At 40.4% G+C, this 12301-nt stretch overlaps 1 protein-coding gene across 1 annotated transcript; it reads right to left on the minus strand.

The window, feature by feature from the left end:
• Nucleotides 1–36: 36 nt before the first annotated feature.
• On the minus strand, nt 37–10369 carry LOC146985444 (ras-related and estrogen-regulated growth inhibitor-like protein A). Its single transcript, XM_085778431.1, has 5 exons — nt 10059–10369; nt 6178–6234; nt 5499–5572; nt 1537–1685; nt 37–346 (listed from the first exon to the last, which is right to left on the minus strand). Exons 1-5 carry the CDS (start codon nt 10108–10110, stop codon nt 61–63), a joined length of 618 nt encoding a protein of 205 aa, XP_085634557.1. The 5' UTR covers nt 10111–10369; the 3' UTR covers nt 37–60.
• Nucleotides 10370–12301: the final 1932 nt, after the last annotated feature.

A 12301-nucleotide genomic window follows, 5' to 3' on the forward strand; every position in this document is an offset into this window, starting at 1 on the left:
TTCCCTTTGATGTGGCTGCATAGACAACAACACAATCCCTGCACCCGATCATCATCATCATCACACTGACTTCCTCCTCTTGCCAAACACGTTGTTGATGAGTTTGGCCATAGACTTGGAGCCGCTGTAGCGTCGCCGGTCGGCTCGGTACTTCAGGTGCTCCATCACCTGTCGGATGAGCTGCGTGAAGAGGTTGGCGATGTCCTGGTAGCTCTCTGCGGCCGACACCTCCTGGAAACAGCAGCGGTTCTCCTGAGCCAGGCAGCGGCCCTCGTCTTCACGGACCTGCCGGGTGTGGCACAGGTCCTGCTTGTTGCCCACCAGACACACAGGAACCTCCGTGTCCCTGGAACACACACACACACACACATGGGGGGAGTGAATGTGAAGGACGTGGAGTGATTTTATCTCCACCCTCTAATATATTAACAATCATTATTATATTATTGTATGTATTACTTAGGATTAGGAAACACATTAAATAATGTAACCTATTAGTAAGCAGTTAATTAATGTTTACTACTCAAAGTTAGTTAATAAATTATTAAGTAATAATAAAAGTTGAATGATGTAATTAGTTATCATTATATATGCATTACTCAGAATTAATTAACTCATTAGTTTAAATATTAATGCTTAATAATGTACAAACTAACATTAATTAAGGGACCCTTATTGTAAAGTGTTACCAATAAATAACACAATATTCACTACACATAACAATAAAAAGTGATGTAGATGTAGGAATTTAGTAATGTAATTGCATCAGGTATGGATGACTTTTTATAAATATTCTTAGAACACTTTCTACAAGACTTTGATAGACCAGCTCCAAAATGTTCTTACTCACATAAAATGAGTTCAATTTCCTGATAAGATGCGAACACTGCATTGCCTTTTTAAAAATATACTCGGTGTTGAAAGTAAAACTCAAAGTACAATCAAAAAACATTCCTAAGTATTTCAACTCCTGCACTGTTTCAACCTGCTGATCATTAATCATTGCAGGTGGAGGATCTTCACCAATTCTCTGGTGACCTACAATAACCAGCTCCTTAGTCTTAACTGTACATGCACATAAACATAAGTGGGTCCAATATCTTCGGCCTTATCTTCATCAAATACTGATCACTGACCTGCGTTAAATACTTGTCAGTGAATAAATAAATCTCTCCTCTGTGTTATCAGGACATGACAGGCAGCTCGATGGATGTGTTGGGCCCATTTTGCAGCAGACCAGATTTTGATGCCTACAGGTTTGCTGTGAATCATTAATCAGTTGGTCAGAGCCAGTCAAGACTCCCAGCATTCTTCAAACTCCAAACTTCTCATCTTCAAAGACAGTAACCATGCTCTGGTTGGTTCTGTTTTCCTCCAGTGTTTACAGGTCCTAAATACTTCCTTTCAGTTTCACAAACTATGGGAGAAACAGTTCACACTCTGATCGTCTGTGTCTCAACTTTTTGAGGTTTTCCAGCTTCTGCCCACTCTTTCAACCACCTCATGACAAAACATCCTCAGTGTGTTGCTTCTGACCCTTTGCAGTTGTCTGTGCGTGTCTCCCGAATCTGCTGCAGGATGTTCTTGGCATTGATGAAAGAAGTGCGGTCACTGATGTTGTACACAACCACAAAGCCATCTCCCCAGTCCACCGGCTCCTCCAGTATACACCTGGCCTCCGAGCCCTGTCCACAACAACACGTGCTTTAGTTCTGGAATCACACTGACAAGGTTAAATATACAGTAGATAACAAATATGTGTTTTTTACTATTTTTAGGGTTAGGGTTAAGCAGGTAAAAAGTCATCAACAGGCTGCATTAGTTCTAATGAAGTGTAGTCAGAGGGACTGTTTCCTTCTACAAGCAGTGTCTTCTTGTGTTAATCTAACTTCTGCTCAACCCAACGTCACACACTTGCTTTGTCAAGCCCCGTTTACATGAGAGCTTTAATTCCGAATTAAAATCATTTAATTCTGAATTAAAGTTAATTCCGCTTTAAAAAGATCATGTAAACACTTAATTCCGAGTGAAAATATAATTCGGATTTAAACTTAATTCCGAATTAAGTGGGTGGTTTATTCCTATTTTAAATCGGAATTAATTAATTCCTCTATCATGTAAACGTTTATTCTTTTTAAAATTAATTCCTGTCGTTCTACGCATGCGTATTAACTGACTCGCCGCTCTCTGTGTGTGTCGCAGTGATAATTTAACCGTGAAAAGTAGGCTACAACACACACAACATAACATTACAGCCGCAGTGTTGTGAGTGAGTCATGTCGGGACCAGAGCGATTGCTGGTCTGGACAACCAGGCTTCATGAACCCGCCCCACAGACCCCGGTGCCCGGCCGCCGGTGGCTCACACACCGGGGAAGGCGATCCTGGCAATGAGGGTGTGTGAGCCCGGCGCCGCCACTGCTGGGGGAGGTCAGGCGGGGAAGGCGATCAGTGAGCTTCGCCTTCCCCGCCGTAGCAGTGGCGGCGGCGGGGGCGGCCAGGCTCACACACCCAGGGAAGGCCATCCTGGCAGTTAGGAGGAGAAACTTTCTGCTTCTAAGTTGTTGTTAAGTTTAGGAGCAGCGGAGTGGCTCGCGGCTGCAGCTCTGTTCACTTCACACACTGAGAATGGAGTTTGTTTTCTTCCGGTAGACGTAAATACGTAAACACGTGTACCCTCTGTCCAATCAGAACGCTTCCCGACCTCCAGACGTTGAGCAGAATTAAATAAAGGCGATTTAACGTGTTTTCCATGTAAACCCTAATTCGGAATTATTATGTCCATGTAAACTCGAAGGAAAATATTTTAATTCCGAACTATTTAATTCAGAATAATTAATTCCGCTTTAAAAACATCATGTAAACGTGGTATTCACTTGTGTCATTTTTGAATGTTCTCTCTCTGTTTCTCTCATACAGTATTTCCATTTGTTCCATTCCTCATCACCACCAGACTGAATTAAGTAGTGCGTTCCATGTGAATCAAGTAGACCACCACCAACTTGGACCTTGATTCCCATTAACATCCATTCACTAATTCATGAATAAAATTCTTCCACAAATTCAACCCCCCATCATCCACCACTGGCTTCTAGGGTCGTTGTGTAGGGGAGAAAGGTGATGATAATTCAGGGCCCACAAAAAACCCCAGTAGTCTAATCTTTGTATGACTGAATTATTCTGCATAAGACCCTGACTGATACTCATAGTAATGCTGCATTAGCATCAAAACAAAGTAAGCTAAATAAAAAATGATAATACATACATAGTCTAAGAGAAAAAAGTGGAAAAGTCAGGGGGCAGGAGCCCATTTTAGTATTCTTTCAGGGGGCCCAGAATTCCTAGCAACGGCCCTGCTTGCGTCTTTATTAAGGGTGAAATGTAATTTATTGTAACTGCAAAACTATCTCTGGGCTGTACTGTATGTTGTCAGCTCAAAGCACCAGTAGACTCCAAACTTGTTCCTTATTGGCTGATTCTTCAGACATGGTTGATAGTTGTGACAGAGTTAGTTAACAGACAGGAGCCTGACCATAGCTAAACACACCTTCTGAACTGTCTGTAGACAAACTGAGACATGCCACTGAGTCTAAGGCTTTCATTCATGACTTGTATTGCATACAGAGAGCTGTAAAGGTTCCCTCTTTGATATAATTACAGTGGTCAAAATAATAGAAACACCTGTTTGTAACTCAAAAAGTGCCGCTTTTAAAATGACCATAGGTTGAATCAACACAACATTGAATATGAGGATACTTGTAATACAACAGAAGCTGGGAGGATTTACTGCAGAACTGCAGTTTGTATTATGAGACTATTAGTTTTAGCATATTGAACTGAATGTATGTAGCTCTGGACTAGTTCTATATTCCTGTTCTTGTTACCTTGAACTGCGCCAGCGTCATTTTGATGTACAGATACTTCATTAATCCTAAATTTGCAACTGAGGTATCCAGAATTTAATTTACAATCGACAATACAACTGCAGTACAAAGGTAATTATAACTAATACAAATCAGATGAAGAATTATTGACACTTTACAATAAGGGTCCCTTAATTAACATTAGTTAGTACATTATTAAGCATTAATATATAAACTAATGTGTTAATTAATGCTGAGTAATGCATACATAATGATAACTAATTACATTATTCAACTTTTATTATTACTTAATAATTTATGAACTAACTTTGAGTAGAAATCATTAATTAACTGCTTACTACATTAATTAATGTGTTTCCTAATCCTAAGTAATACATAATAATGATTGTTAATATATCTGTAAACAGTTAATTCATGCTTAATAATGTACTAACTAACGTTAATTAAGGGGCCCTTATTGTAAAGGGTTACTGTTATTACTAATGGAACAGTATGTAATGAGCAGATGAGACTAAACTAACCACTGTAATGATGAAGTAGCAAATCTACATGGATGTGTAAGTTGAGGTTGTGCAGACAGAGGTAGAATGAGAAGCACCCATCTCTAAAGGTGAAACTAGGAACTAGGAAATACAGTATGTTTTGACCTTGATGACAAATAAACAGTGTGGCCAACAAGAGGCCCAAGGAAACGTCTGAGCCCTCAAACTGTGATGCCTCAGCACTGTAAAAATCCACTCATCCCTCTGTCTTTATTGACTCCATTCTTTCTTTATGCATTCCAGGTCAGGGGGTGAGGGTATCCACTCACTGTGTCTTATGAGGGGGTGAAGTTACAGTGAGTTTAACCAACAAAGACAATGACCGGCTCTTGTTCTGCTGAACCAAGGGGGTATTCCAATAAAATACTAACTCTGCAGTAAAAGGCCTCTTAGCTCTTTGGTCTTTGTTCAAGGAGAAGTGAGCAGGTTATGACTCTATTCTTCAAAGAGACAACCACGGGCATACATTGCCTCAGGATATTCTCATAAACCCTTTTGGATTCCCAACACACACATGCCGGCCCAGTGTAAATATCTGACCGTGGTTCAGTCAAGGTCACAGACTGCAGGTTCCTCTGCCAGTCTTCTGTTGTTGTTATGTGGAATTCTTATTGCTCCAAAACAAGAAATAATGATGTTTCCACTTTGGCTGAATGGATTCCAAAAATTCCACCTTAGCTTGGCTTTAAAAACTATTTCAGCCAGTGAACTGAAAAATAATACTTAAAAAAACATGGCCCTCGGAGTAGCAGGTTTCTCTCTCTGTATTTTCAGCAAAGCACACACATACAAAGACATACACACTGCATTCAAACAAACCTTATGAACTGCAATCAAACCCTCACTATGGAAAAACCAACACCTGCTCAAAGGTGAACATAACAGACAAGATATTTTGATATAACCTGCTCCTTCTTATCCATATCTTAAATGCATTTCCAGACTGAAATGCATCATGAACTCAAAACAGGAGAGTTTGGAGTCCTCCCTGCAGCTCTGCTCTTCTAATATAGTAAACTATGCAAAAGCATGGGTGGTTTGGCCATGTAAGATATGTTTGAGGTGTGCTGTACCTGAGAGCACGGATCAAAAACCTCCAGGTTCAGCTGCCTGCCATCGATGGACAACCTTTTATGGTATAAGGAATCTGTGATGAGGACAGACACAGTTAAATGTAAGCAACAACAAAAGACAAACAAAGATTTAGGGTTTTTTTTTTTTTAAGGAGTTAAAGTGAAATTATAGAGGGTATCGTTGCCTTTTAGAGAAAGTTAGACAAAGTTAGACATAGAAAAATAACATACTTCCCAAAATGACAGTTCCTTTAAAAATGGGGCCTGTTAACATCTTGTTTTCAGACTTCAGAGAATCTGGCCCATGATGGAAGATTAAAGAGTGCGCTCCCATTGGTCGGCAAATACAGATGCATGTGCACATTCCATCAGATGTGTCAGTATGTCAATAGACAGGCTGCTAATGTCATTCTCCTTTGATTACTGAAAGAGTTGTAGAGTTGTAAACACTCTTCACCATTAATGCTGTTTACAGTTTAAGTTTTTGCCAAACATAGCCAAAGACTTTTTTTTTTTTTTTTTTTTTTTTTACGGATGTCTACCTACCACAGGGCTACAATTTGTGCACACCAAGTGACTCAGCAGCCACATCCACGGTGTCTGTGGATGATTTGTGTTCTCCGGGACCAAGACCAAGTACTAACAAAGGCACCGTTTCATCGAATCTGGAAACACTTACTGGTGTTGGAGGCATATTCACCGATGAAGCGCCTGGTCAGGAACCGCACCAGGACAGCTGCAGGAAATAGATGAAATAAAACACAACAGAATGAGTCATGGCATCAATTCACTCTCATCCGTCACAGGTGGCAGTCGTGAGGGAATAACAGCCCAACACGATGCCAACAGTCTCTGAGGTGAAACTATAGCCTCACATGAAAGAGGCTTCATGGCTTGGCTGGAGGGTCTGTGTGCATATTTGGCGAGTTGAACAGTTACATTATGAGAGCAACATGTAACTGAGTGTCTGGGCCATCTTTAGTTCCATGGATATCAGTTTTAAATAAAAGCTGAAGTTTCAACCACTGTGGGACTGAGCGGTCACAGAGCTCCCTGGTTATTATGGCACATGCATGCTGGGAAATACAAAGCCTAAAGGCACAGTAGCACAGCTTCTGGAGCCACTGATTGGTACATAACACACTCCTATGTGGTCTTTTAACCTTCTCTTTACAAGGGCTTTTTGTAATTCTTCAGTTTCTTCTTGCTCCTTCTTCTTTTTCTTCTCCTGAAAAAAATGCTTTTTTGATGGCCTGAACATGTGTGAAAGCTAACCTAAACTCAGGAGGACACACATGTGTGACCTGGTGAAAATATACGTATGGTCTCATGTGAGCAGGACGATTCCCTCTGCTTTCATGTTGTTGTGAAAAAAAAGAGCGAAAAAGAACAGTCATTGGAGTTTTACAAACGTCTACTGCTCAGGCATACTTTCAACTAGAGACTTCATTTGAACTTTAAACAGTAGACAGAAGTCTTGTGTATTAGTGTATTATTCCACGTTTCAATAGGTCGTATAGTTTTTGATCAATCACTGATCAATGATCATGATCATTTTTGGAGAAATTATGAGATTATAATGGGTGTGTATTGCGTAGAATGTTCGCGTCAGAGTGGGTGACATCATCGCTTAGTGGGAGAAGTTGTCTGAAATCTTCTGAAACTTTTCTATTTCCACACTCCTCCCAGACACAATTTACACTCTACACACATGATTTTTTCCAAATTTGTAGACAAACTTGTTCTGTCTCTCCCGATGTGCTCAGAATATCTGAGAGATTTACAGAATTTGAATTGTAAGCCTCTAAGTGCGGCCACGTCTGTCTCTGCTCCTCATTGACTCTACTACAAAGATTTTCTGAGAGAAGCAGAACAGACCCCTGTTTTAAACTCGCACGTTTCTGCAAAATATTTACTATAGAAACACCAAAATCACACCAAAGTGCTTAGAAGTCCTTGTGACGCTCACGTCTGTGTTTTTTTCTGATAGGAGCTACCGTTTTGTCAGAGTAAGCCCAAATGTGAGACCAGTGCAGAGGCAGAAAATCACTCTTTTTCTCCACGTTTCTGTCTGCCTCAGCCTGGGGGGGCCCTATCGTCATTGGCAACCACCTCAAGTTGCCGTGGTAACCTCTGAGACTCAGGCCAGAGCTCGTTAAGATTCATAAACAATCCACCTGGAGCTCGTGAACATGTTTATGAACACCAGCACTGAGCACGGATATGGAGGAGCTGTACACAGGTGATTACAGCTCCTCCATATCAGTGCTCAGTGAAAGATGATTATGTGTCTGTCTGATCACAGAGCTGATCTTGACCATAAGATCATGGGTTTGATTCCCATGTTGACAGAGATGGCGACCCCGGCTGTATAGCTCCCGTGGCCCTATCAAAATTTCCCAGAGGAAATTTTCTAGTTTACCTTATTACCTTACCTTAACATTGATGAAGCTCCATAATAACACTTGTGTGGTTTCTTGTAACTGAGCAGAATATTTGGGGTTATTTGGGTGTTTTTTTTCTTCTGTGTTTTACTGTGAGAGAGAGAGACCACAGAAGGTAGAACAGTTACATTATTAGCTGAAGCTGAAAGTTTGCAGCTGCTTTTTCCTGGAGCAGTCAAACAATGAATTCAGCTCCAGAGAATAAAAAAAAACCCACAAACAGTGGGTGCAATGTACAGCTGTGTTAACGTGCTGCTGCAAGCACTCACAGGGATGTACACCCCTAAGGTGCACATCAGCCCAAGGGCCCATTCATCGCTACTAGCACCTTAAATTTCTGACTTGTTTTTATTCAGCCTTTCTGTCCAGATCGCAGCTAAAAGCTTCATAGGTAGGATTGTTAACGCTTCAATTGTCAGAACAGAAGCATAAAAAGCATAAAGGTATAGACCTTTGCATTGAAAGCAACAAGTGAGAACAATGAGAGAGGGAAACACAATAAATGTAAACTTGGACCTCCAGTGCATCCTGCAGAGAGTAAAGCATCTCCACGGTAACAGCTCCACTTCACTGTCCAAGTACGAGAATGAAGACGTCCCAATGTTTTGTGAAGTTGTGACACGGCACAGAGCTGATCAGTCATAACTGCCTCCACAAAGACTGGACAGCAGACAGGACGGTGTTTGGCTCATAGCATTAAGGGACAATCACATGAACTATTGAAAGTCTTAATAAGCTGATGGATTCTGGGGAGTTGTTTAGACCACACAGAAGAGTGGCACCAATCAAGTGTATGGGGGGAATTAAACCAAAGAAAAGAGCTTAATCTAGTTAATTGTAAACAAAAGCCCTGGTGGGCCGTTGCAGCTGCCCTACAGCGGAGCACTGACTGCTTGATTCAACCTCTGTATAGGCTGCCGTTTCCCCTCTCCAACCTGGAAATCAGTTGTGTGACAGATGACTTTTCATTTAAGTTTGTCTCCAGGCAGAAATAATATCATTATTTCAGTTAAACATCCACTAATGGAGCCAACAACTCATATATTTCTCCTGGTTATGTAACTTTTTTCAGGAGAGGTAGGTTCTCCTGAAAATATGGTGATAAATCAAGCTTTTATAAATGTTAAACAATTTGGTCCCAGAAGACGCTGTTCATTTTGACTCGTTTAAAGATTCAACATGTCACGATCTAAAGATGTAGCCTACCCATAATTGTCAACTTTCCTTCAAAGGAGTGGCAGGAGTCATTCAGTGGAACTTCACTCACCAGTAAAAATCTCTGTATCTTAAGGGAAACAGTGCCACCGTGTGCTGCTTCGTTATCACCTGATTATCACCTTTAACAGTTCCCTAACAACAACAGATGTCTCTGAATACTGTTCCTGATAGACACAGCAAGACATGTGAAGACTTCATCATGGGCAGAAGGCTGGGACTGGTTTTTTTCACTGTTTTACTGAAGCACACAATTCATTTATAAATCAAAATAATGATCAGAAGATACATGATATATGACCTCATTAAATTAAGATTTAAGTGAAACAACCAAACACTGATGAGTCGAGCTCACCTTTGCTCTATGATGCAGGGTCTTTCTCTAAAGGGTTCACATTTTTGTTTATATTATATTTCTCATTCTTTAAATCCTTAACCAAATAGAACTTCAATTCAAATTTCCAATATTTTCAGTCTGGTAGAGTCAGGTAGGGTGGTGGTGAGGTAGCAGAATCAGGTAATAGGTTTAAATTAATGCAGCTTTGAACTGTAGTGTCATTTGAATGTGGATGGAACCAGGTTACTGAGGTGTGACAGCTTCTAGTCTCAAAACCTAACAGCAGATTTGAACATGAGTTACTATAAGTTAAATTTTTCACATCAAACTTCTTTTTTTTAATTTAACAAAATTTGAAAATTTCATGCATTTTTTTTAGTGCTTCATGCCCCAAGACAACTATTGATTTATTATAGCTACATCAAAAAATACATTTACAGTAACATCAAAAGAGAAAGCCATGAATAGTTGTGTTAACCCGCATCAGAAGACAAAAAGACTGAGGACCCTCAGGTTTTTGTTTTAGTTTTTTTCTTTATATGTGATGAAGTAAGAGGCACTCACCTGACTTCCCTGCCCCCTGACTTCCCAGCAGTGCCAGCTTGATGTCGTTCATGCCTGTGCTCTGTCAGGTCCTCGGCTGGCTCTCTGTGTTGTGTCTGGTTGGCATCAACACTGTGAATGGAGCGCTCCTTACAGTCCGGGCTGGATGGGAACACAGGGCTGCCCCCCTCTCTCCTTCTTCAAAGGGACGTTTCACTTTTTAAAGCCAGAGGCAGAGCCGAGGAGGGGAAACAAACACCACCCTCTTCTCTCTCTCACTCCGTCTGTGTGCCAAGCACTGTTTTACTCTCTCTCACACCTCTCTCATCTCTGTTTTCTCTCTCTCTTGCCTGCACTGAATATAGCTTGTTCTCCCCTCATTTTCCCTTCAATCCCCATTTTCCCTTCAATCCATCCTTCTTTCTTTCCTCTCTTGTGCCTATATAGCTCTTTTTTCTTTCTTCCCCCTCCTACAGAGAGGTTACTTAAGGGTCATAGCTGACTAAACCTATTGTGCTGTTCCAGCTCCACCACTGTAAATGTGGCCTGTCTACCATTTATGGACATCAGGGTGGTTTTACATAGAGTTTTATCATGGACATCCACTCCTGCCAAGAAATGGTAAAAATAAATGATGAGATGTTTGTGAAAAGTTATTTGAAATCATAAAAAACAAACTCAAATTACTGCGTTATTTTCAACTTACCTCATCATTTCCTGAAAATATGTGATTAAAAAAAAAAAAAAAGCATTTCTCTGTGGACTGAGGCTTTAATACCTTTGCAATATTAATAAAGAACCTAATTTTAATATATATATATAACGGAGGTCCGTGGGTGTGCCACAGTCACGAGGGTACCAGTAAGGAGAAGTGACCGGTTGTGGCGGTTAGCGGTACTGGAAGTAAACTCACTCACCCATAAAAAACACGTGCTAACCCATTTGCCAAGTGGTTGTCGGCTTCTTGGCAAAACGGTTAGCATCGTCGTCTGCCATGCGGGAGACCGCAGGTTCGATCCTCGCCTAGGGCAAATCCGAACCAACAACATCGGTCACATATATACAGTATGGTGTGGTATTTTCCAGCTAGATATCAGCAATAATTAAGAAACTTTCAGTCTCTCTTTCAAGAAAGCTTTCAGGAAATTTGCTGGAAAACAGTGGGAATATTTTAATGAATTAGTTATTTTAATAAATCTCTGTCTTAATTACATTTAAGATAGGGAAAGATTACTGAACATTTCAACAGTCACAAAAAGCCCAGAGCAGCACACAAACTGAAATTCAAACATAATTTTTCCTGTGGTGAGTGATTTATTGACCTCTCTGTGATAAGATCTGAGAACATGACCTTGTTTGGATGTTTCATTAACTGTATAGTTACAGCTCAACAGGCTGAAAACATACAGAATACAGAAAAGTCAAGGCTTTAAGCATTGGCAATAAAAACACTGGTTAGAATCTCAGTCACTGACCTTACATGACACAATTTGGTTGTGTAATCCATCTCCCAGCACTGCACGAAATATGACACATACAGCCAGTAAATCATCCTGCACCCTGCTTCGCTTACCTCATTGTATATAATGAAATATTTTTAAAATCACATTTTTGTCCCCCATCAACTCCCTCACATTGCTTGTTCTTGGCATGTTGGGCCTGTTCCCAAAGTGGTTTGCATGACACCAGTCTGAAAGACGGCCTCAAATTTGACCTTCTACCTCAGGAAAAGCTCTGACGAACTGGACGCACTTGACTTGGTGTTAATTACAACACATATTTACATAGTTGCTTTATAATTCTAATGGCTGGATTGAAAACCTCAAAACTGGCCTGATCCCTTTAAAATGTTACAAATGTAAACAATGTTTTTGCAGTTTGGAAATATATTCAAAACACATGTTAGACAAAGCATAAAGAGATCTGTCAATCAGTTTTAGGGTGAAAAACCTTTCCAAATCTCCTTTTTTGGAGTTGGGAGAACTCTCTTGTTGACTTTAGGATCATAGATTTGGAACTGTTTAATGCTGAAACAAAACCAGCAATGATCGAAGCCTGACCACATTATTGCATGTACATCCAAATCCATTCATAATACATGGCACGCAGACATGGAGGTGCTTTTGAAATGTTTACTAAATACTGCTTTTTCCATGCAGATATGTTTAGGTATCATGTATCCTGCAAATCAGTTTGCATGCACCAAAATAAATGGTACCAGATAACTTTACATTTTGGGTGTTCAGCTAAAGACTGAAATCACC

The sequence above is a fragment of the Trachurus japonicus genome, chromosome 6 (genome assembly GCF_045865225.1).
Source record: "Trachurus japonicus isolate A0001 chromosome 6, Traja_1.0".
NCBI classification, from domain to species: domain Eukaryota; kingdom Metazoa; phylum Chordata; class Actinopteri; order Carangiformes; family Carangidae; genus Trachurus; species Trachurus japonicus.